Source organism: Primulina tabacum, chromosome 14 (genome assembly GCF_025594145.1).
Source record: "Primulina tabacum isolate GXHZ01 chromosome 14, ASM2559414v2, whole genome shotgun sequence".
Lineage (NCBI taxonomy): Eukaryota > Viridiplantae > Streptophyta > Magnoliopsida > Lamiales > Gesneriaceae > Primulina > Primulina tabacum.
The window spans coordinates 35,642,674-35,668,559 of record NC_134563.1 but is presented as its reverse complement, the minus strand read 5'-3'; the positions used below and the strand labels follow the sequence as shown (position 1 = coordinate 35,668,559).

General features: G+C 34.5%; 3 protein-coding genes across 3 annotated transcripts; 2 read left to right on the top strand and 1 right to left on the bottom strand.

The window, feature by feature from the left end:
• The first annotated feature begins 53 nt into the window (after window positions 1-53).
• On the top strand, window positions 54-14,178 carry LOC142524324 (ubinuclein-1-like). Its single transcript, XM_075628265.1, has 18 exons — window positions 54-420; window positions 937-1,035; window positions 1,156-1,232; window positions 1,351-1,775; window positions 1,875-1,984; window positions 2,119-2,205; window positions 6,238-6,363; window positions 6,576-6,710; window positions 6,802-6,849; window positions 7,396-7,497; window positions 8,208-9,063; window positions 9,311-9,564; window positions 9,644-9,677; window positions 10,870-10,957; window positions 11,043-11,192; window positions 11,794-12,915; window positions 13,261-13,386; window positions 13,550-14,178. The coding sequence occupies exons 1-11, from the start codon at window positions 73-75 to the stop codon at window positions 8,631-8,633; spliced, it is 1,983 nt and encodes a 660-aa protein (XP_075484380.1). The 5' UTR covers window positions 54-72; the 3' UTR covers window positions 8,634-9,063; window positions 9,311-9,564; window positions 9,644-9,677; window positions 10,870-10,957; window positions 11,043-11,192; window positions 11,794-12,915; window positions 13,261-13,386; window positions 13,550-14,178.
• A 4,732-nt stretch (window positions 14,179-18,910) lies between these two features.
• On the top strand, window positions 18,911-20,961 carry LOC142525303 (MADS-box protein defh21-like). Its single transcript, XM_075629553.1, has 7 exons — window positions 18,911-19,123; window positions 19,718-19,808; window positions 19,933-20,097; window positions 20,189-20,230; window positions 20,334-20,375; window positions 20,493-20,720; window positions 20,828-20,961. The coding sequence occupies exons 1-7, from the start codon at window positions 18,936-18,938 to the stop codon at window positions 20,846-20,848; spliced, it is 777 nt and encodes a 258-aa protein (XP_075485668.1). The 5' UTR covers window positions 18,911-18,935; the 3' UTR covers window positions 20,849-20,961.
• A 1,780-nt stretch (window positions 20,962-22,741) lies between these two features.
• On the bottom strand, window positions 22,742-25,210 carry LOC142524566 (amino acid permease 3-like). Its single transcript, XM_075628608.1, has 6 exons — window positions 24,787-25,210; window positions 24,441-24,674; window positions 24,257-24,350; window positions 23,949-24,163; window positions 23,704-23,843; window positions 22,742-23,575 (listed from the first exon to the last, which is right to left on the bottom strand). Exons 1-6 carry the CDS (start codon window positions 24,905-24,907, stop codon window positions 22,922-22,924), a joined length of 1,458 nt encoding a protein of 485 aa, XP_075484723.1. The 5' UTR covers window positions 24,908-25,210; the 3' UTR covers window positions 22,742-22,921.
• Window positions 25,211-25,886: the final 676 nt, after the last annotated feature.

Genomic DNA, 25,886 nt, shown 5'->3' with positions numbered 1-25,886 from the left:
GAAACGCACGCAGTCGTTTCCCTCTCCCTCACTTTTCACTGCACCCTTTCGTCACCTAACCGAATTCCACCTATGGAACAAAGCGGTGGAGGCTCTGCATCGGAACCAGGCCGCCGCCCGAAAGCGGCTGCAACAGTTGAGTCATCCGGCGACCGCATCCGCTTCAGAGTAGAGCTGGTTCCTGGAGAAACGACGGTCGTTTCCTGGAAACAGCTTCAGAAAGAGGCCAACTCCAGCAACTCAGGTGAGGCTGTCACATCAGTTACTGGTCCTCTGGTGAAACCACAGCCTCCGCTTATATCAATGGCGTCAATGGCTTCGGCTTTGCCGAAGCCGAAGCAAGAGGCGAACGACTCAACGCGGCAGGTTGGGTCCAGCCGTTTGAACAATGTGATTGAGAGAATCGAGCGCATGTATGCGGTATGTGGAACTATTTTGGACGATTTCATGTTAATTCAATGGCATCGCGTCATGGTTTTTATTTTGGCGGTGCTTTTGTTTGATGCATGTGTGTTTTTTGAACGATTTATGCTAATGCGAGGTACATGGTAAAGATAAAGTTTTTTTTTCCACATTCGAAACAAAGAAAGATCTTGCTTGCATTGTTGATATGGATGCAGTATCAGTGATGCAAGTTCATTGAAATCAGTCTTTGCTAACTGGGTTATTTTGCTTTAATTATTTACGTGGTTATTTTGCTTTAATTTACGTGGTTAATCATTACGTGGTTAATGATTTCTTTCATATCATTAAGATAGATTTCTGTAAAAAAATTAATGTTTGTAACGCCCGTGAAAATTTATTTACTAAATTTAAACCTTGATTGGCAATTGACGAATACTTTGTTTGATCATGTTAATGTTCAATTAAAAAATTAATCCTTGTAAACTGGGTAATCTTTTGTTTCCATTTCATGTGCTTTTGTCGAATTTACAGGGTAGTGGAAGCAGTGATGATGAAGATGGGATGCTAGATGACGTACCCGATGATGATGAGTATGATACAGACGATTCCTTCATAGATGATACTGAGTTGGTAGGTGTTTCACGACAATCCTTTAGTTATACTGTAGAAACAGTACTTAAGCTTACGGGACAGTTGAAAGTAGATTTTATGCATTATTTGCTAAGGTCGTTACAAGTTTCATATGTGCAGGATGATTATTTCAAGGTCGATACCATTGAAACAAAACATGATGGTTTTTTCGTCAATCGTGGGAAATTGGAGCACATGTGAGTTTTTCGAGGCACTCTGTAAACTCTTTACTTTATGTGAAAGTCGGTCTTCTAAGTTTCCCTGTTTCAGACCACTTATACGATTAAGTAATTGTTTACCCTTGATTTAATGTAGTGAGCCCACCATATCACATAACCAGCAGCCAAGAAAGAGGAGGCACAAAGATTTGGCAAAAGGTCATGGCGGAAGTGATGATGGAAATGGCGGGAATAAACAAGTGAAATTGGGTGTCAAAGGTAGAAAAGAGTCATCATCAATGAATAAAAACCCAAGAAGTCAGTCACTCAAAGCGGCTGTGACAGATGTAAAAGTTCAGGCCTTTCCGTCAAATGCTTCAGCGGTTTCATTTCCATCGAAGAATAAAATTGACAGTACAACTAGTGCACAGGATCCTGCAGAACTGTATGCTATCAGGCAGGGCAAGAATATTGACTTGCAGAATGTACCCTTCATACCGGGAATAGAAGGATCTGATTTCGATGCAAAAAATGATCTGCTTGATGAGGCCATTGTAGAGTTGAAAAAGATAGTTGACGAATGTATTTGATTACTTCACTTGTTATTCTGTTTTTTCCTCCTTGACCCCTAACTTGGCCAGAATATTTAACTTTTTCTTGTATGCTTTGGAAAATCAACAGTCCAACCACCGGCAAAAGAAGTCCATGATCCTGATAATTCTTCTCAGGCAGTCAAAAGGAGGCTTCCGCGTGAAATAAAGCTGATGCTCGCCAAAATTGCTAGATTGACGGTACTTAATGGCTTGCAAATGTCTTCTTGGTTCATATTAGTTGTTGTACCTAATTGCTTACATTATAATCCTGTGAATTTGTGCTTCCATTAGGCTTTGTTTGGGAGAAATTATCTTTTTTGCTTATGCTGCAGGAAGATATTTATGGTAAGATGCCAAAGCACGTGCTTCTTCGTCTGATGGACATTGTTGGCCACTTAATGCAGCTTAGGACGCTAAAGGTATTCTTTTTGTAAAAATTGACTAATAAAGCATCTATAGTCTTGCATTTTTTATATTGTATTGCTCCCCCCGTTCTTCATTGGTATCAATAGCAATGATACGATCCCATGATTTTGCTATCTTGGCTATAAAGATTGCAATGTACTTACAGTATGTGGCTATTGTCAAATTTCTTCAAGAGGAGCACTTCATTAACGGGCTAGAAGCATTTAAACTTGGAGAAAGTTACAGAAAATCATGAAGCAAGCCACTTTATTAACTACTATCTTCACGAAATTTGCTGTTTTAATTACTTACATTTTTATGATGACAGAGATATCTCATGAGGGACAGGTATGTGTTGGCTGAGAGAAAATCCAATGTTAAAGACCAAAAAACGGAATGACACATTTCTTCTGAAATGCATTGCTCTGAAATAGATGCTTGTTTGGGCATGATTTGTAGAAACGTCAACCAATGCCGTCTTAACTTTATGATGGATTGTTGTGTTGAACACAAATTTACATGATTGCCAAAAATTTATAATTTTTATCTAATACTTCATATATCTTCTATGAAGCAAGCTGATTCTGCCATTGCACAGAAACACAGAAAAGTGAAATTTCTGTTCTGTTTATCGAGAGTTCAACTTTCTCTTGACTTCCATTGCGTGTATATTTCGCAATCTGAAGTGTTTGAATTATCTAGAACCCTCATAATGTGTCAAGGCATTTTTCCTGCTCAAGGCTTTCAAATTTTATTTTCATGAAAAATGTGAATTGATGATGTCCTTTGGTTTAGAACAGAACATGTAAGCCAGGGTGGGCTACTGCCCCCACTGGCTTGGAAGTTACTTATTACTTTTCTAAGAAAACCTTCCAACTTTAATTTAATATTGTCTTGTTGCACTTCCTCAAGATTATGAAAAGGTTGATTAAAAATGTTTTCCTCCCTAAACTCGGGTCCTGGCTCTACCGCATGTTAGATGAATCCCTCATAAAACTTGGATCATTAGTGCAAGTTGGTATAGGTTATTCGATCTGTAGTCCATGCTTAAAAACGAATTGTATTCCTCTCTTTTTTTGGGTAAAGCTTTCTCTAAGAAGTACATAGTTATGGTTTTGGTAATATCTACTAGGGGTTCGTTCCATTAATTAGAAGTTTTAGTTGCGGTATGGGTTTCCGTTATCGTAGTTGAATGAGTTAGCGTTTCAATTAATTGGAACACCACTTAACTAGTAAAGAAACTTAAGTATTGGGTGTCTAGCTGTTTAGCTTGGCACAATGCTTAATTAAACAAGATGGTTGTGCGAAGTAGCTACATTGACCATCCTCATAGTCGTAACAACTAGGTGTAAAGAATCGAATCGATCTGAATATTAAGAAACATTTAAAACTTGAATTCAATCTCAAATAAGTATATTTCAACTTCGAGCACGATTTGAAGTCAAATGGTTAAAAATATTGGCTCGAATTAGAGCTCAAGTTCGAGCTAAGGTAGAAATATTCGAGTATGTTTTTGAACTATTGTTTGAAAATAATGACTCAAAAAACTCGAAATATTTTTATTTATCATATAATTATACTATATTAATAAAACATTAAAACTTATGTACCATCGAACTAAATAATTTAGACTTAAAAACACTTGAACATGTTTGAATTCGATTCAAAATCTAATTGAATATTTTGAGCCGGCTCAATTTACTTACACCCCTAGCAGCAACACGAAAAACTAGTAGGCTTATTTACTATTTATTGCTACATTTCCAAACTTGGGATGATGTTGAACAAATTACATTTTGATATCCGATTATAATATAAATGAGGGAGACATGCTACCGAAGAAAAATTGGACGAGACATGGCTGAGATGGTATGGACACATAAAAAAGCGACCGGTAGATGCTCCACTTAGGAGATGCAAGACCGTGACTAAGACCCATATTAAAAGACGAAGAAGGATACTAAAAAGTAAAAATACTTGGATACAAACGATTAAGTATGATATTTATTATCTAAATATAAATGAGGTTTTAATAGGAGATAGAGCAGAATGGCGTAGATGGATCCATATAGCCGACCACACCTAGTAGTATAAAGGCTTGTGTGTTGGTGTATTATAACATAAATGAGATGTCAAAAATGGGTGAATGTTAAATTATAAGTGGGAGTCGAAAATGTCACGTATTAGTTATCTAAAGGAGGAAATTGAATACATGGTAAGAATTGGTTGTCATTTTGCAGATCTTTATCTACAAAACAATCATATTTCATTTGCCAAGTTTTATCATGGCATTTAAGGGTGAAATATTTAAGCCTTGAATGTTAGTTGCAGTTGTTAACCATTATTCAATATAAATGAGGAAGACACGCTACCGAATAAAATTTGAGGGAGGACACGCTAGAAATGGTATGGACACATAAAAAGGCGAACGATAGAGGCTCCAGTTAGGAGATGCAAGACCATGACTAGCATACATATTAAAAGACGAGTAGGGATACTAAAAGGACTTAGATACAAATGATTAAGCATGATATGCATTATCAAAACATAAATTAGGTTATAATAAGAGATAAAGCACAATGACGTAAATGATCCATAGAGCCGACCATACCTAGTAAGATAAAGGCTTGTGTGTTGGTTTGTTATAATTTAAATGAGATGTCAAAAGAGGATGAACATTAATAGTTATCTAAAAGAGGAAATTGAATACATGGTAAGAATTGGTTGTAGTTTTGTAGATCTTTATTTACAAAACCATCCTATTTGGTTTGCTAAGTTGTATCATGGCATTTAAAAGTGAAATATTTTCTTCTCTCTTTATTTAAGCCTTGATTGTTTGTTGCATTTGAAGAAATAGAGAGTGAGCGAAAAGCTCAAGCGAAAGTGTTATTCGATCCGCAAAAGCTGTGGATGAGATTAACAGTTCTTCTTTACGATTGACAGATCCATGAGATGGAGGCTTTGATACCATGAAGAAATAGAGAGTGAGCGAAAAGCTCAAGCCACAGTGTTATAAAACTGAATAAAGAATACAAAGAAATATGTTTATATAGCTAGGGTAAAGACAAAAAGAGTAAAATGACTAATCTACCCTTGAGAGCTAACAATAATATATTCTAACAGCATTGTTAACCATTACCCAATGCAAATTAGGGAGACATGCCGCAGAAGAAAATTTGAGAGAGACACGCCTAAAATGTTACAGACACATAAAAAAGGCGATCGATAGAAGCTCCAGTTATGAGATGCGAGACCATGACTAATCCCCACGTTAATAGGCGGGGATGGATGCTAAAAAGGCTTGGATACGAACAGTTAAGCATGATATGCATTATCTAAATATAAATTAGGTTATAATAAGATATAAAACACAATGGCGTAGAAGGATTCGTATAGCTGACCACACCTAGTAGGATAAAGACTTATGTGTTGTTGTATTATAACATAAATAAATGTGATGTCAAAAGTGATGAACATTAAATTATAAATGGGAGTTGGAAATGTCACATATTAGTTATCTAAAGGAGGAAATAAAATACATGGTAAGAATTGGTTGTCGTTTTGTAGATCTTTATCTACAAAACCATCCTATTTGGTTTGCCAAGTTGTGTCATGGCATTTAAGGGTGAAATATTTTCTTCTTTCTCTATTTAAGCCTTGATTGTTTGTTGTATTGTTAATTTATTACCCAATATAGAATGTGAAATCTAGAATATCGGTTGTTACTCATCGGTTTAATTATAAGATGCCCATTTGTAGACATCTACCCCCTCAAAACAAATCCATGCTGATTTATTTTTCCATGCTTTAGCCTCCTTCTCACTTATATGTTTGTTTTAATTTTATGTTTGTGGTATGGATTTGAGGCAGCTGCAAATGGTATATCTAGGTCCTTCAAGCACCTTGTATCGAGTTTTTTTTTATACTTATTGAATCCTATTTGTCTCATATATTAGGAACTAATTGCATATAAGTGTTGTACATGGTTGATTTGCTATAATCTCCATCTTTACTGATTAATCAAGCATACTTCTTTGGTTTGACAGAAACACCTTAAAGTCATGGATGAGTCAGGCCTATCAGCCAGACCGGAGAAAGATGAACAAGTGCGGAAGATCAGACAAGAAGTTGAAGAGATGGTTAAGCTGTGGATTCCATTCATGAAATACAAAGTATGCCTTTTATTTTGAGCTTGTTCAGATTCAAAAGCTGAGATTTAGTTGGTATATTGCTACCTATCAGATAAAGATATCTCATTCTAAACATGAAAACAAGCAAAAACTTTAAAATTTTGTACAATATTGTATAATTTGTGCTTGTGAAGAGATTTGAGTGTCAATATTCATTTTTGTTTCTTGATTTTGAATATTCACACAATTTGCAGGTTGAGAAGCTAACTGCAAGTTCTAGTTATTTTCGAGAATCTGGTCCTGCAGAAAAAGAAGATTTGATACGAAAACACAGCATGGATGATGCATTGGAGGATAAAATTTGTGACCTATATGAACTTTATGCTGAGGTAATAGATAATTTTCCCTTGTTCCTTCAAGGGATTTTCCACCAGTAAATTTTGATCTTGTATACCTAACTTTTTAGTTCTTTCATTCCAGAGAATAGAAGAAAATTCAGGTCTGCAAGTCAAAGTCTTGTACGAAGAGGTATGACCTATTATAAGATCTCACGTGCTTTACTGCTAGATGTTTGCAGAATATCGTTTATAGTTAGTCACTCTCATGTACAGATTTTTTCACATGTTCACTCAAGAGTTAGTTTCGGAAACGTGAGCGATTAAATTGCACGAACCAGTATTTGCGTCTGTTTGTTGTATGAGCATTGACATTGAAATTATTCCTTCCATCCAGTACATTGCAATTCACTGAGTAAGGACTATCCATGTATCTCACATTATATCAAGTGATAAGTAAAATAAAAGATCTTACGTGGTTTGATAATGATAATCATTGTAATCTTTTGCAAACAGGGGAAATGACACGAATTAAACATGCAGCAGAGTGTTGCGGATTTATGCTGCCATTATTTTAATATCTTTTCTTATTTTGCTGATATTTAAGGTTACTTAGAGAGCTGTATCCCTTCTAAAATATGAAAAAAAAAATGAAAAATGGACACCATCACGTTAAATAAGCCAGTTGTTTTCATAAAGGCTATAGATTAAAAGTTGATGTTTGCCCTTATCAATGCAGCTTGCTGCACTGTGGCCCAGTGGATTCATGGACACCCATGGAATTAGGTATGCAATACATAGAGCGAAAGAAAGGAGGAGGTTAACGTGCAATTTGATGAAGGTATGAAGATCTTTTCTTTATTTCTTTGCTGCATATTGTCTTGTTTTGGCATTCTGAGTTAGAAGTCGTTTACTTCATGATATGCCTTTCAAAGCCTTACTGATAGCATGTGTGCATACTCAGAACTTATGAAATAACGAGGAACATTTTTTACTCTTGTTACATGATGGATAAAATTCAGATCTCACTTAGGCACAAATATATTGCTGGTATAGATGCAAGTGCAAGGTCATTTCTACTCTAGCTTAAAGTTTTTTCAATCCGAATCTTGTTATTACTGAGCTAATCTAAGTAAATTTATAAAGAAAAATAAAAATTACGGTTTTATTAAGATTTTATGATATAACATCTCAACATGCTGTACTGCATGTTTGTCGAAAATCATGATAATTGAATATCTTCCTCACACATGTATTTTTCCTTAAATCCTTCTTTCAATGAACGCATATTATCGTCGAAAAAATGTTGCACCAGCTTATCCAAAAATTATTTAAATTTTTGAAGAAAAAGTAAGCAATGTTTTACACATTAACCAGTGGATGAGTCTGCTTATCCGCTGGTGATGAGTGTGCATTATGACATATAAAGCTGGTACTGTAACCGTTTGGGTGTATTTCAAAAATTTGAAGTGTAGGCCTGAAGTATCTTTGATGTTTATGAATGTATAACATAACTTCAAAATACATATATTAATCTTCCCCATTTATTAGGATCAAGCAAATATCAAGCAGCAGCAGACGGTGTTGACACAAAAACCGGAGGATAGCAGTCGAGCAGTAGCTATTAATCTTACTCAGACACTCCTCCATACTCGAGATAAACACGGAGGAAAGATGGTTCACGCTGCTTCCCCCATGCACGTTGCCTGCTCAAACAAGCAGAAACAAGAAAGGGTTAAGGGAAGCTCCAGCAGCAGTGTAATTTATACAATGCCAATGGATATTTCACCAAAAAAGAAGGAAATAAGGAAGCCAAGCACGGAGGTGGAAGAAGCTCAGTTCCGCCTTGAGAATATGCAGGTTTCACAGGCGGCGGAGGGCTTGCAGAAACTCCGCAAGTTTTCGGATGTTCCTCTTCCTAAATCATTCCTTCGACTAGCACCACCTTCCGACCTTCCGGATGAGCACCAGAGTTGACATGATCCATAAAGGGCAACTATGTGTGCTATTTATTGCTGAACTACAAAACCATATATTTACCGTTAGAATCACAGAACTACATGTGGATTTTTTGCGAAGTTGATATTATATGCTATATATGTACTTTGCCCTTCAATAGCACAAATTTGGGCTATGATTTATAAATTATGTGGTTATTGCAGGTTGATCCTGCAATGAATGCACTTTTAACCTTTGAATTTTGAAATTTATGTAGAAGTCGATTCATTTTCAATTCCTTCATTATTAAAATATTTTAAATGGTAATTTGAAATTTCCTTACTTTAGCTTCCTTACCAGTTGCCAACCTACCCATCATCAAATTCCTCTTCGTCTCAGGGTGTGCCCGCCCAGTTTACCGTTTGAAGATCTATCGAAGTGCTTATATGTATTCAGAGAGTTGAAGCAGGTTCAATTCATTCTGATTGTCGCTGATTTTCTTGTAATTGCTGCAATCTAGGTGTGAATAAATCTTTGTTGTATCTTTTTTTAATGTGTTAGTTATTGGATTCTCAAAGTGTAATCTAGTTGTGGTTTTTATGTTTGAATCCGTCAACTTCGAAGATGAGTATTTGTGCAAACATATGACAATGCCTTCTGGTAATGTTAAATGTAAATTTTATCCCGAGATTATACTGAAAGTTTTGAACTTTCAGTTATGGGCAACGAGTCTGATCAGCTGCTTCCCCAAGGAACCCAATCCCTGCAAAATATATTACCAGTACCACCATCTAACGATGTGATCTCTCTGTCAGCTGCTGACTTTAGGAGTAATCTTTTTCCTCTTCCCCACTCAAGTGCTCAAACTTTTCCACACCAGTATATCTCCATATCCAATGGTTCTCAAGCAGAATTTGAGAGTAAAAGTAATATTGAAACTGCGGCTCGGCATGCTGTGCTTCATGAACAAGTATGTCCTAATAATTATTCTTTAGTGTTGGTATCCTGCTGTTGCTCTAATTATATTACAATTGTCTGTTACTTTTTAGGAATTTCCACGCAACAGATTATTCAGAGCCAGAGGTTTGTACGAAGATTTCATCTTATAGGTTTAAGCCCCTAGGTGGGGAATCGGTATAATGAAATCAGCATTAGAATGAGTTTTTGCGTGTATGATTTCAGAGAATTAATTGCTGCAACTGGTCTTTATGTCACAGGAACATTTACTTAAAATGGCCACTCATCATCGAACAGAAATGGCTTTAAAATATGGCAAGCCTACCTTTGCGGAGGATGGTTGAATACTGTTCAATTTTTTTACGGGTTTATTTTTGCATAAATAATCAGATATGGAAGACCTGCAACGCTTATAGGAAACGAAGTTGGAAAAAAAATTGCTTGAGAAAACTTTTAAAATATTTGTCCTAATCCGCAGATAATAAATGTGATTGGGATGTTAGCTTATACTGCATTCCATTTTCTTGATAATAGGTGAACCTACTTTGTGGTTAAGTCTTGGTTCAGTATAGTGAATTTTTTTCAAAATCAGTAACAAAGATAAACTCATCAATTTGAACGAAATAGCTGGGCAAGGTATCTTTATGTTTTTTTTTAAACAAGCCTTTCTCAGCCTTGCCATTTATCCTGATCGTAGCAAGGATAGTGTGTAACCATTATTACATTACCAAGTGGAACTTGTTACCATCCTGATCAAGTTACCCTGCTCACAAAATTCACATATTTCACTGCCGATGTATTCTAGTCTTTTGTTTAAAAATGCTTTCTTTTTAACTGAATCTGACAGTGCATTGTAAGCTTCATTATTGTGTGACAGTGGCATCCTTGACCAAACTTAGTATCTTCTCTACGATTTCTCTGTATTTGGGTCACCCTTTATATTTTTCTCCTTGTTTCTTGTTTCACTCTGAATAATTATTTGAAAAATATATGGTGAGATTATCATCATTTTAATTATAAGTTAATGGATACAGTCGTGACTTTTCAACATTAAAGTGAATTTTAGCTTTTGTCTTATACATGAAGGATGCTAGACAATCTTTCATTAAGTAAACTTTTGAGCTTTTGTCAAATCCTTCCAGTAATTTTTTTTGTTAGCAGTTTGTCCTTCTCCGACCTTATATGGCGGAGGAATATGATGAAAAATAAATAAAAATCCTGAAAAAAAATTCTGTTTGTCTAGGATATCTAGCTAAAAAATTAACAAGTATTATAAATGACTAAATCTGGTAAGGTTTTCTTTCTTTTTTTCTTTTAGCTACGCAATTCAGAGATTAGAAATGGATATGGAGTTCCTCGTGGAGGTGCTTATTGTGGTGCTTCCATCCCCAACATTGTAAACCACGGTACAAAAAGCTATCTTCCCTGAATCAGTTCCTTGAAAAATAGTTGGCATAAAGCTTCTCTGAATCATCAGAAAGAGATGACCAGAAAACGAGCCAAAATAAAGCAGAGCTTGATTGTGAGTCAGGACAGAAGTCAATGGCTGAAGACTTACCTGAAAATCTCAAGCAAAAGCTTAGTGCAAGGGGTATCCCGAAAGATGATTGGAATGCAGCGAATTTTGCCATGTCAGACCGTGTTAGTTTATCCTTTTTATTGTATTTTTTAGTCCTGTTTAGTTTATTTAGAGTTTTTAGTTAGGAAACAAACTCATGGTTACATGACTATCTTTTTGGGTTATATAGTAATTTTCTAGCTGTTTTAATTTTTATTTTCATGTATGCTTCCTTATGATATCTTCGTGGCTATTTATTAAACTGTGATATGGAACTTTGGATTCTAGAGGTTGGAGACTCTGTCACTTCCTGCGTCCGGGATGCATAAGCACTTGTTTCTTGTCTTCTGATATATTTTATTGTAAAATTATGAATATTGTTTTTTTGGAATGAAATAGCTGAAACATGAACCGTAGTGTAGCTAGTTGAAATCTGCTTTGATAAAAGACCATCCATCTTTCGTGCCCGTTGATTCTCCCTTTATTTACCCGTTTGTTGGAACCCTTTGATATGAATATAATATGCTTATTCAGTTTTTATGGAATTTTAACAAGAGATCAGTTTCTTGATCGATGCTTCCATATTAGTCTTTTATGGAATTGTAACAAACGCATGAGTTACCTTGTAGCATCATTCTGTTATTTCATCGCTTATTAGTCTTTCTTCTCCAAATTATTCTGTAGATTGAGGCAAGGGACCCCGAAGTGAAGCTGTATTTTATTATAATCAGAACTCAGGGACAAGTCAGTGGGAGAGACCTCTCAATACTGCTTCTATTTCTTTATTGGCTACACCTCCTCTTCCAGAAAATTGGGTAGAGGCGTTTGATGAAACAGCAGGTACCATCAGTTTAAATAATTAAAAAAAATCTAGATATTGTAATGATGCAGGTAAAATTGTAGAAGCCATTGTACTATTTTATAGTTTCATCAAATGTATTATATCGTTTCCAATTATCTGTATTGATCAAATTTTCTGTGGATGAAAATCAAGTAATTTGATTTCTTTGTTTATTTTCTGTTCAGCTTGACAAGCAATCTTCAATATTCTCTACTTGCGGGGATTTTTCACCTGATCCATAATATATGCGTGTTTATATGATTCTAATCTCATCTGTTAGCTGTTTCTTAATATTGACTCTCATTTGGAAATTTATATGTGCCATTTATTTTTTATCAATATCATTATTTGAAGAAGCCAATGATGCTCATGTTCTCAACCTTCCATGCAAATGATCTGATATTTATTAGTTTTCTGTTCTTCGTTCTCTTAAAACTGAAGTATACACAAATGTAAGACCACTGCATTCTCGGGCCAAAAGTATTACTACAATCAAAAGACTATTTTGTGGCAATGGGAGCATCCAAGTGGACAACAGCAACTCAACTCACAACCTTATGACAGGATACCCTCTGCTACTGCAGTGGTTGGAAATTTGAGAGATCAGCTATTCAAGTTTCCCAAATGCATGGGATGTGGTGGGTTAGGGAGTGGATCTTGTCCAGTCTTGGGGCTATTGCCATCACTGGACAAGGTTTGTTTAGTGGCATATAATTTAGGAGTTCCATATTAAGTTCTTGTGAGTGGTTATTTTTTATCTTCGACATTTTGGAGGATAGAATTGTGCATTCGTTTTGTTTCTTTTTCCTATAATGTAAGCCTAAAATCTTAAATTTGCCTTTTATGTCTTGACTTCACAATCTTCCACTAGCCCAGTATTCATCACCCCCCATAAACAGCCAGCAGCAAACCACCACTGCTGCTAAAAGTTAAGAAGACTTGGAGAAGAAGTCTTCAAAACTCAGGTATTCTCGTTTAAGTCGTCCAATTCATATATATTCTCTCACGTTGCTTTGTATCATTCCTGTTTTGATATGGTGAGCTTTCACTTTAGCGGCAAAAAATTTGTTTCTGTTGAGGAGGACGCTATGAGTTCATTTGTTAAATGTTGTTTTCTTAATTTTAAAAGGACAAAAAATTGCAAACTGGTAATGATAAAGTAGAAACAAGATGAAGGTCGGGTGGGTGGGTGCTTTTTGCATCTCAAATCTCATCTCATTCTTTTAGATGAATATCATGGGTGTAGTCTTAGGGGAGATATGATTTTATATATTTTACCTCTAGTTTAATTGCCATATTTTGGAGTGCAGATCTGATCTAAAGGCACCACTTAGTAGAGGCTATAAAAAGGACGGGAAGAAGCGAGCCTATACCGAGGATGATGAGTTGGATCCAATGGATCCCAGTTCCTATTCAGATGCTCCTCGTGGTGGCTGGTATGATACTGGTTTCATATCAAGCATTGCTACTAATAATCCTTGATGCTTACTTTATAGAGCTACAAAATATGCTCATCAAAATCGCCCAATTTAGTTGTTATTTGAGATCTTAAAGAGGTGCACTTCCTACTTTTGAGTTAGCATACTGCTAAATTTACAGGGTTGTTGGACTTAAAGGAGTACAACCAAGAGCAGCAGATACCACTGCCATGGTATGTAAAGCCATTATTTTTAATGGATACCTTCCTTCAAAGTGTACGACAAGAAACACGATGAGGAAAACTGTAAGAAACGGTAAAAAAAAGGCCAAGTCCCAAAAAATATTTGTTAGCGTGAGTTTCGATGTGATGCCTTGTTACTTTCGATGCCTGAGTACAAGCACATAACGTAGTTCAATGTTTCTCTGTTTCTCTGACCCCGTCTTACATTTAAAACTGCATGTTCCTTGGAAAACACAGGTTCCTGAATTTCTGCTTATTATTTTAGTGGTATGTGACGCAAGTCCTTACTGGGAGCATATAATCAGTAAGTGATTCCTTTTGTTGACATTGTTGTTCCCTGAAACTTCGAATTTCAGGGCCCTCTCTTTCAGCAGCGGCCTTATCCGTCTCCAGGGGCAGTCTTACACAAAAATGCTGAAATTGTGTTTTAAAAGAAAAAGGGTCATTCTCATTATGCTCGCACAGGTTCCTGAATTTCTGCTTCTTATTTTAGTGACATGTGACGCAAGTCCTTACGGGGAGCATATAATCAGTATGTGATTCCTTTTGTTACATTGTTGTTCCATGAAACTTCGAATTTCAGGGTCCTCTCTTTCAGCAGCAGCCTTATCCGTGTCCAATGGCAATCTTAAACAAAAATGCTGAAATTGCATTTCAAAAGAAAAAGGGTAATTCTCATTATGCTCCTATATCCAAGAGAGGGGATGGAAGTGATAGTCTAGGTGATGCTGACTGAATGAGGTAAATTTACATATCTCATCTTTTACACAGTACACACATAATATGACTCAAATCAAATTCATGTTGCTTATGTTTCCTTTTCCTTTAGATTGTAGCAAAGATCATGCTTAATGCTTGAAGCGTAATAATGTCAGCTGACAGCAAATTTGAGCTCAGAACCTGTTGCACGATGGAATTCGATTTCTTCACTGGAGGCAACGTGCCAGAATTATAGTCATAGGATTGGGCTCAGAATTCGTTGCATGATGGAATTCGACTTCTTCAATGGAGGTAACGTGTCCGAGTTATACTCGGGGAAAGTTTTGTTATCCACAAGTATTCTAGAAAATGAAAACTTCAAAAATTTCAAGAAAGCGAGCAACTTCAAAAATTTCAGAAGTATAAGTTGTATTTAGAATGAAATACTATCAACGTACGTATAAACTCGCATAAAGCTTTATGCACGTCGTAAGTTTGAATTCTACATTTTTGGACTAAAGGGTGGCTCAAATATTATGCCTCTTCGTAAGCTTGTTACATGTACAATTTCAATTGCCATGACTCATGGTTTCAAATTACATCGGAGATCGAGAAGCCAGAGAACTATGTATGGTCGACCCTTCGGAAAAGCGAGAACAAAAAATATTTGGATGAGGATAGATTCTTTATTTTAATCCCACAATCTTTGCAGAAGAAAAAACGTAAAGTCACATTAGAAGCGAGCCTTCATTACCGAATAAACCCTACCTTTTGATGATAAGTCCCTCACCATGCCTAAGCACATTAGAATATTCTATATATCGTATATTCAATCGAAATCTTTTGCTCACTTTTGTGGTTTTTCGAATATTTCATATTTCCACAAACATATTTCTCATATAAGCGAACAAATCATCTTCTAATCACCGTCGGAACATAAGTTGGGGCGTATGAAATTTTCAAAAAACTACACACGAATACGGAAAAACGTTTTTTGTAAAAATGCAGTGTCTATACAACTCCATGTGATCTTAAACATCCCATTGATAATCAGACGAACCGGCTTATCGGTTACCGGTTATGAGACAAGCCATCATAAGGCCATCTCTAGCCCATGCTCTCTGATGAACTCGAGCTCGAGAAAAGATCAAGTGTTAGAAAGCTCACACTCGATACATTTCAATCTTCCCTCGCCGCCATCATGGGATCAGGTTCTGTTTCAAGTAAAAGTTATAATCTTTGAAACTCAATCTATAACTTTTGCTTAATGACAGACAAATCATGATCATGACTGAGAAATGAGTCAAACATCATGCATGTGTTTTCTGATGTTCAATATGATAGACTATTAATATCATGAGAGAACACCCTTTTGTCAACCGTTAACCTCGAACTGTGCCCCGTCAAGTTTTCGTATAATGGGTTTGTCAATAAATCGGATCATCGCTTGGTATAACATTGGAGTCGGATTCAATATTTACCGTGCCGACCATAAATTCTTGAATGTGATCATATTTCTAATATTTTGTTTTATTATTTTTTTTTAGAATTTAGAGGCCGGTCGAGTAGCTAGCTTTACTATCTATCTGGCCATAAATGAGAGGATGGTGGAAATAAAATGATCACAATTGTCCTGTCTATTCATGGCAAAGGGTTTTTAGCCAAATTCTTCCCTTTAAAAGAAGCGTATTGAATTTTTGGCTTTTAAAAAATAGCCAAAATGGGGAAGACTCAGGAATATTTGGTAGCTTGGAGGAGCAGTGGTGGTTAAATGTCAACAACGCTGTATTTCCTCAAACACAAAGGACGACATATTTCTTACAAGAATTTAATTACACTATTACAGCAAAAGAAAACTTTAACTGCTAAAAGTCACAATATTATTATTACAGATGTTCATATTGCATTTAATTGGATGAGAGGGATGGAACACCGATATTCTTAATGTCCCTCATATATCCATGCATTAATATATATATATATATATATATATATATATTTATCTCTCGCTTTCTTGATTATTCTTGTACTTTTAATTCGTGTTGGCTAGTCGCCCTCTCAAATATATATGGGCATTTAAATATGCCATATGTCTTCCATATACGTTGATTTGTTAAACAAAAAGTTCTTAGAACTACGGAAAAGAATGAAAAAAAAAACACAAATCATATTCCCCACACACACACACACACACACACACACACACACATATATATATATATATAAATGTGACCTAGATACACATGCATGCATGGTCATCTCATCTTCTTGATGTCACTCAAAGACACGCACATACAGAACGGAGCCACCCTTAATAAGGCTAGGGTGGGCTCCAGCACTACCCAATTTTTCAATTTATTTTTTTTTGGTTTTTCAGTATTTTTTTTAGTTCTGTCGTATTTTTGAGTTTTTTTAACTTTATTTTATTGATGCAAATTTAAAGAATTTTTTTAACTATGAGGAATTTTTTAAAATGATATTCTACAAATACTTATGATCAAATTTGACTTTTGCTCACATTTTGCTCATGAGGTTGAAACACTTAATGTAAATTGATTTTTTAAATTGGATTTAAGTTCCAAATATATTTTTAGACTATATGTACAATAACACACAAATATATTAAATTGAGCTAATATGATAATATAATTATGATGCAGTTACTACATATTTTATTATATATTTATTTAATTTATATTAATACTGAAAGTTTTATAGAATCTTAATTTTTTTAGTATGAACTAGTGTATGTTTATAAGAATTGATTTTGAGAAAAATAAAGTAATGATTTTGAGAAATTGCATAAATTTTCAATGTAAATCATAGTATGTCATATTATATGATTTATCAATTATTTGAATTTTGTGCATAATGACTTAAATGATGTATCAAGCCTTTTGTTTTCTATTAATGTCTATATTATTCTTTGATATTTGTCAATGTCCAAATAGATGCATTTTTTTTTACTGTTGGTTTTAAAAAATGATGTGAATTGACTTAGGCTTTTGACCGCAACGATTCTTAATAGTAAAAATTTGAAAATCCGTTTTGGAATTAAGATAAGACCATACATCAAATCAGTCTAAGGGTGAACAAAATATCGATTTCAACCCAACTAACTGATCGAGCAGAATTAATTTGAAAAATCGGTTTGTTTAATTGGAATTTTGATTTTATTTTTTAAAATCTGGCACATGTCGTTCTTGTCAACAAAATGATTCAATCACAGTTGAGCATCACTGTCAATTTTATGTATTTACAACTGCAATAGACTTTCAAGTTGAAGAGCTTAATAATAGATTCAAGAATGGGGCAGTTGAACTTCTTAAACTTAGTTGTGCTTTGGAACCTAAAGAAAATTTAAGCTTCTTAATGTTAATAATATCTAATATTGACTTGCTGAGAAATTCTATTATCTTGATTTCGATTTACAAGATTTGCATTACTTGAGAATGCAATTGGATCACTATAAACTTGATTTGATGGTCATGAAAGATTTCAGAATTTTATCAACTATTTCTGAAATATGTCGAAGATTAATTGAGACAAATAACTCATGAACCTACGATTTGATTGACATGTGATTTATACATTTTTATTTATGTCGTTTACTTATTTATTGAATATGATAAATTTATTTAATTGACAGGTTGATTCGTCTTGTTTTAACTCTCCTTGTTTCTACAGCAACAATGGAACGAGCATTTTCAGCAATGAAACTTGTTAAAACAGCTCTTCGTAACAAGATGAGAGCAGAGTTTTTCGGAGATTTTATGATAATCTACATCAAACGAGATTTAACTGGTTGAAAAAATTGATAAAAATTTAATATTAATAAGTTTTATTCTAAGAAAAATCGAAAAGCACAACTTCAGTAGTGTTTTATCTCTATGTTTTTTAAAATATTAAATTTTAAATATTCTTGTTCTGTATTTCATGAAGTCAATGTTCACATATTTCTTATTTTAAATTTTTTAGTTAATTATTTATTTTACTAAATACAGTATAGGACCGAACTAGCTCCAGGTCATTTGCGCACGTATATAATTTACTTCAGATTTTACAAACCAAAGAAGAGGAACATGAGCTTTGTCTTACATATAATACACGCAATAATAAATCTAGGCGCATATTCTACCCAAAATCCCAAATAGCAACAAATTAGAGAGCACAGAGGAACAAGGTAAACACAGTTTAAACCCTCAAGACTCTTTCCATTCCCCTCTTCTTTTTCCCCAACTAAATTCTACATTCTCCAGTTTAAGAATTTCATACAGTTTCCGGTAAGTTTCATTCAGCTTCTTTTTGCCAAAAATCTTGAGTTTCTACATCAGATGATCGCAGTTTCGATAATATTTTTAGCCTCTTGAGTATACATTTATATATGATATTTATTAATCACAGTTCTTATGCGATGGTTACTTTAGATCATTATTTTGTAGTAAATTTTACCAAACTAGATCTTTGTTTATTCGTCATCATTCTAATACCGGAGTTATTTTGCATGATAATCACTGCTATCTTTGTCTTAAATCAGAAATTTTATTCCACCACCTGATTTTTGATAATCTCTTTGTTTGTTTTGGATATTTTTCTAAGAATATATATATAGTTTGCAAGTTAAATATGGGAAGAGGGAAGATAGAAGTGAAGAGGATTGAGAACAACACGAGCAGGCAAGTCACATTTTCGAAACGAAGGGCCGGCTTGATGAAGAAAACACACGAGCTTTCTGTGCTGTGTGATGCTCAGATTGGACTCACTGTTTTCTCTAGCAGAGGAAAGCTCACTGAATACTGCACCCCTCAATTGAGGTAAATTTTATTCAAGTCTTCCCTCAGCATGAATTTGTTTTAGGTTTTTTTTAAATGGTTTCTTGAAATATATATTAGGAGGATATAATATGTGGTCATTAACTGAGATGATATATTCTTTTGAATTTGATCTAATATTTTTACTACGCAAACACAAAAGGGAAATAGCCATATTCATTCTTTTTCCTTTGACGTTTATTCCCTTTTCTCATGAATTATATTTATTCAAAGCATTGATTTTGTTGTTTAGGCCTAAAGTAACTATAATCTTCAAGGGATTTCTTGAATTAGGTTTATTTGATAGTGGACCATACAATTTCATAAATGGTGGATTAATTAGGATATAAAAATCTTTCGAAACGACCAAATGGGTCTCAAAAGAATGTGTTAAACAGGAGGTAAAACAGTTGTGTAGCCAAAATTTGAACATAAAATTATACTTTTTCCCTGTGTATTTAATATTTGAAGGACTAGTCTGTCAAAATGTCAAAAAATTTATTTATTCCAGTTTACTCATCAAATATTTGTGTATAGTGTGTGTGACAAACTGAATATATATTAATGTCTTCATTTTGATTAAATATATTTTTACAGCATGAAGCAAATGATAGATAGGTACGCTCAGGCCAGGGGTATATCTATCCCAGACAGAAACAATATTCGGACTGGACCAGCCCCATACAATGTATACAAACTTTAAGTGTATCATAACTATTGTTCTTGTGTCTATATTTTATCTCTAACACAAATAATACTTGTGTGTCTTTTATAGTTAAATAAAAAGATAAATAAATTTATATATGTTCTAGGATCAGATGTACAAAGAACTAACACAAATGCAAAGGCAAACTTTGAATCTCCAAGCAACACTCCAGAGATACAAAGGAGATGATTTGAGCAGCATTCAATTCGAGGAACTTGGCCAACTCGAACAGCAGCTTGAGCACTCGGTCGACAAGGTTCGCGCCCGAAAGGTAGAAATATTACTAACTAGTACTACATTTGAAAAAAATTTGTTTATACATATATATTTATTCATTTGTTGGATTAATTGCATGCACGCAGTTTCAGCTACTTCACGAGCAACTGGAAAATCTGAAGAAGACGGTGACTAAATTCTGTTTTAACTATCAATCTTTTTTCCCTATAATACATATTAAGTTAATATATATAATTTCAGTAACTTTTGTTCCTAATAATGTTGCTTCAGGAATTACTGCTGGAGAAGGAAAATCAAGAAATGTACCACTGGGTGCTGTAAAATCTATCTTTTACTTAATACATTTCAAATCAATTTCTGACTCGGCTCAAAAATTGACGAAATTCATGCAATATTCTTTTAATGAGATGTATATATATAATTCTACAGTTAATGAGCAGTCAGATTCAGAAACAAGCAGAAATAGAGCACCATCAAGAGGCCATGAAAGAGCTCAGACTAATAGAACAACAGCCATTATTGAACCAGTTTCCATTCTTTGGAGAAGATGTTGATCAGGAGCAGCCAAGTTCTGTGCTACAGTTAGCAACTCTGCAGCCTCCACATTCCCATAGGTTGCAGCCCACTCATCCTAATGTTCAAGATTTCGGAACGTCGGTACGTTACACAGATACATAATTAATCCATCTTTTTTGTATGAATTTGCAGTATGACTTTTGAAATATATATCTGATATATATCTTTTGTTGATTATCATTTTGCAGTTTGATTATGGCGCCACTTGAGGGACCCGTGATTTTATGAGAGATCATTTGATTTCTTCGTGGTTTTAATTATGAGGCGTGACTTAATTGTTTAAGAAAAATTACAATGAATGTTTCAAGTACATTCATTGTAGTAGTATATATATATATATGTATATATGTGTGTATATATATATATATATATGCGTGTGTGTATATGTATATATATACATAAATTATATAATGTGTATATGATTTTGAAGCTTTTTTCATATACATCTGCTAACGTTTAAGTTGGCTTGTTTTGGGCTCAGAAAAAGGTTTGGTCCAGGCAATGTGGTAATCTGATCTTATATGGGCTTATGGGGTTCACATATGTAATATTTCTATTTTTATTTATTTATTTATTTATTTATTTAGAACGTAATAGTTATCACACTTAAATAATGTTAATAATTTGTAAATTATTCTCCAAAATATATTTTTAAATTTGAATTTCAGAATGTGAAAATTGTGTGATTTTATTTTATGAAATAAATATTTTGTATCATAAGCATTTTGGGGAAAATTTTGAAAATTGGAAGTGTTATTTGCATGTCATTTTTTTGTAAAATATTTAAATATATTCCATTTCTACTTTCATCACCAATATTTAAATTTTAGAAAAATTTCTCCAAACATATAAATAACGAACATACTTAAACTAATTTAGTTTGTATTTGTTCAAATTAAAGTTTCTGATAGAGTTCAAAATAATCTGGATTGGAAATTTTTGTTCACCATATTATGTCATAACTCTGCATACAGATGCATGTGAAATATTTCTAATCCAATTCACAGAGAATAGTGATTGCGTGACAAATTTTCTAGCACTATATTTCAAAGTCAAAATTCACTTTTATACGTAAATATTCAAATCAAACTGAAATAATTGCAAAAGGAAAAAAAAAAGAGGATCAGATTAAAAACTTGTGTATAAAATATAAAATAAAAATGACAAAAACTTACATGAGACGGTCTCACGGGTCGTATTTTGTGAGACGAATCTCTTATTTGGGTCATCCATGAAAAAGTATTATTTTTTATGCTAAGAGTTATTTTTTATTGTGAATATCGGTAGGGTTGACTCGTCTCACAAATAAAGATTCGTGAGACCGCCTCACAAGAGATCTACTCAATAAAGATTGGGCAATGAATTTAATCGATTTTAATCGTTTAACATGGACCACTAACTTCTCTACTGAGTAGAGTTGAATAATGTACCAATTCAGACAAAAGTTTAGTTTTATCTTCCTTGTCGTGTGCGTGGGGAAAAACACACATTTCATGGTTCTAATCAACTCTCGACCGAGTTGTTTTTATTTTTGGGCCCATAAAATGTCGATTTCTTAGTACATTCTTTAAAAAAAGAAAAAATATTTATCTTTTATTTTTCACAAAAAAGAGATATAATTATATAATTGAACAATGATTTAATTTTGATAATAATATGATATCATGCAAACGCAAGCAATGAACCTAACCATGTGGCTATTAATTCATTAATAATGGCATTGGTCAAGGACAACACTAGAAACAAAAGACGTGCCCGTAAAGTTTATGGTATATATGATACATTTCATTATAAAATAAATTATTCAGGTTGAATTTTGGAATTCTAAATAAGAATTTACAAAAACTTTTGTGAGACGGTGTCACAGGTCGTATTTTATGAGATGGATCTTTTATTTGGGTTATCCATGAAAAAATATTACTTTTTATGTTAAGAGTATTACTTTTTATTGTGAATATCGGTAAATTTGACCCGTCTCACAGATAAAGATTTGTGAGACCGTGTCACAAGAGACCTACTTAATAAGAATTATTAGATGAAACCAAAGATTTTATAGGACTTTAGTTGTATGTCACAATCAAAGATGGGATCGATTACGTGGAGAGAAGAATTTATATGGGATTTTCGACTCCCATCAAATACTTAAAAATGGGCACTTCTCTTCCCTTGTTACATCGAAATCCATGACCCTAATAAATTCTTGAATAAAAATAAACTGGTATAATTAAAACCCGATTCTTTACATCGAACCGAACCGAACCGAACCGAACCGAACGCGATTTTCAAGCGGTAGTCTTGAAGGGCTTGTAAACCTTAAGATCAGAGACAACTCCAGCAAACGAGCCCACAGCAGCAGCAATCGAAATGATCAAACAAGCAGCACTCAAAATCTGCAAGCCGATCCATCTTGAGCTCCATTTAGGGATCTTCTTTTGTACAATGTACATCTCCACGGGAAAATAAACGGTCAGCGGCCAAAACCCGAATGCACCAAGAATTCCCACAACGTCATTAAAGAAAGGCATCAACATGGAAATCACGGTCGTTATGATCACGAAAATGGTCCTCCATATGAGCCTGAATAAGTTCAGTTTATATGATTTGAATTCTGGAACAGGGACCGCGATCTCCTTCTTGATGAATTGGCTGTTGGGGAACCAATCTGCCACGGTTTTCTCGACGAAAGCGAAGAGGGGCTGGCAGTAAACTTGGTACGCGCCGACTAGGTGAACAACTATGGCTAAGTTGGCTATGTCGAGAAGCCAGTAAGGATTGTAGAAGCCGAAACCGGTGAGCAGGTTCCCGGGGGAGCTGTCTCCAAATGCTGCATAGCCAAAGCAACCACATAACATGTAGAAAACAGTTGTCACGGCTACGCTCAAGAATGTGGCTTTCTTCATTGTTTTCTGCTCTGATGGTGGAGATTTTATGGTATCCTGTAATGAAAGTACGTATATTACATGATTATTAAAAACCATTAGAGGAAGTGAATCAATTTTGATTTCATTTTTTGAGGTACAGACTCAAGTTCTTTGGTTTTGGTTCAAAAGATGATCAAATATACCTGAATTTCAATAAGAATGAGGGAGTAAGAGTAGGCAAAAGCTATGGCTCCAAGTGCTTGAAAACTCCTCCAGACCTTTTGAGTTTCGGTTACTGTTCCAATACTTACTCCGGTGAGACTTCCTTTAATTTTACCATTTTCTGCAATGAAAATTCAGTATTGATCAAAAAATATACTTCTTCATGAAATAACACCTCTAAAATCCAAGCTGGACAAATTTTAATGTGTTTCGAAAAGTAAATCACCTGCAACTTTGCCAATTCCAAGGCCTAAACCAATGGTAGAATAAGTGAAGGACATAATTGCAGCAACAATCGAAAGCCACCAAATTTGATCAAAATCTGGGATTTGTGAGAAAATTATTTCTATCACGCCAAATGCAATCATGTAAGGATTGCTCGAAACTCTGCAAGGGCTGTCATCTCCTTTTGAGTGGAAGCAATTAGACTTCTGAATTGCCCTGTTCCATTAGTTCTCATATAAATCAAAACACTAATATTCTCAAAAATATATTTTTAAAAGAAAATCTGTAAATGTTGTTTGATTTTCTCACATCATGCTTATAGAAGATGCAATGGTGTAACCAACGGCAACTCCAAAAAGATTCATATACTGAATTGCTCCACAAACTTTAACCTGAAACCCACCTGCGATTCCAAGAAAATTCGGAAAAGAACTTCAGAACTTCATATTTTACATTATACAAGACTAAAAGCTCCTGTATCAAGAGAATATACCCAAATTGGCTCTGACAGCTTCCATGTAAGTGTAGTTTCTCTTCCCGGTGTCAGGGTCGCCGGAGCGGTAACATGACGCCAGAAGGGAAGAGGTGTAATAGGTCACAAAAGAGAACAAGAACAAGACAGTTGGACCAGCAATCCACCCCAATTGAGCGGTGGCCCAAGCCAAGGACAAAACACCAGAACCAATCACAGCTGTTATGATATGAGCACTTGCAGTCCAGGCATTACCTACACATTCACAGCATAGAAATAAAAATTCAACAACATACATATTTACATGAAAGAAAATCGAAATATTGATTGAATAGATTCCACATAAAATTTTAGAAAAAATATTTACCTGTTCTTTTGAGACGACCATCGTCGTCGTAACACTTGAAGCCAGCCTGAGGAGCTACATTGATGGAGACATCAAAGGCTTGTTGATGATTCTGTATCGATCCTGTATTCTCAGGAGCCATCTTTTAAATTTTCTTCTTGTTGGGATTTCGAAAACCAAGAAAATATTAAACTTGCTTTCAGAAGATAAATATATATATATAGTTCCACGGGGGGGAGACAAGGAAGTACGAAGATCAATCAGAGTATTGAATGCTCTAGTTTTTCCTCAGAAATTCAACGAATGGAAACGGCACCAGTTCTCTCTCCTGTTCTTTAATTTAACTCACTCCAAGAAATTGTCACAATTTTCAAGATTTTTGAAGAATGGGGACTAATAAAAATCAAGAATGGGGTGGATTCTTGAATTCGTTTGCAGATAGAGAGGGAGAGAGGGCGGGGGATATATATAAGAGGAGAAGAAGGATGGGGTTGGCTGAAGACAGGTGAAATTATAATCACACCAGGACAAAGAGAGACGCGTTTCGTCAACGAGTAGACTGCGCCACCAAATTCTAGAGTGGAAATAGATTTATCTAAATATTTGATTCAAAAGTTTCAGCAAAAGGGAAGCAATAGTTAACGAGGAGTCTATAAAATGTATTGTATTAATTATCTGATTTTGCCATTGGTTAACTATCATGCTGACAAGGATAGTTTCCTACTCAGTAAAAACATTTTAAATTTTCTCCTATGAAATTTTAAGCTACTATCTTTAAGCATATATCTACAAATGAATATTTAAGAGTTTACTGAAAAAACCAACCGACCTCGTATATATTGATAAATGTTCATCGTTAAATGAGCTCTGCTAAGGGCAGCATCACCTTTTATGTGATTTTGTTTCTAAGTTTTATATTTAAGCCCCTCCTAATTAAATTCAAAGTTGCCACCTTCCTTCAATAACTAAACCCCACCTCTAATCTACCCTACCCTGAAAAGTTATATATTGACACACACATATACATACATATCGTGTCAAATTCAAATAAATATCATGAAATTAATGTTTTACAGAAGGAGAGATTATGTAGAGCACATCTTTCAAACCGACTCCTCATG

Coding starts and splice junctions, on each gene's coding strand:
- LOC142524324 (XM_075628265.1), top strand. CDS start 73: ATGGAACAAAGCGGTGGAGGCTCTGCATCGGAACCAGGCCGCCGCCCG. Junction 1,036..1,155: donor TCATAGATGATACTGAGTTG/GTAGGTGTTTCA, acceptor TCATATGTGCAG/GATGATTATTTCAAGGTCGA. Junction 1,233..1,350: donor CGTGGGAAATTGGAGCACAT/GTGAGTTTTTCG, acceptor GATTTAATGTAG/TGAGCCCACCATATCACATA.
- LOC142525303 (XM_075629553.1), top strand. CDS start 18,936: ATGGGAAGAGGGAAGATAGAAGTGAAGAGGATTGAGAACAACACGAGC. Junction 20,098..20,188: donor ACAAGGTTCGCGCCCGAAAG/GTAGAAATATTA, acceptor GCATGCACGCAG/TTTCAGCTACTTCACGAGCA. Junction 20,721..20,827: donor TTCAAGATTTCGGAACGTCG/GTACGTTACACA, acceptor ATCATTTTGCAG/TTTGATTATGGCGCCACTTG.
- LOC142524566 (XM_075628608.1), bottom strand. CDS start 24,907: ATGGCTCCTGAGAATACAGGATCGATACAGAATCATCAACAAGCCTTT. Junction 24,675..24,786: donor TGGTCGTCTCAAAAGAACAG/GTAAATATTTTT, acceptor GTGAATGTGTAG/GTAATGCCTGGACTGCAAGT. Junction 23,844..23,948: donor TGGAATTGGCAAAGTTGCAG/GTGATTTACTTT, acceptor TTTTCATTGCAG/AAAATGGTAAAATTAAAGGA.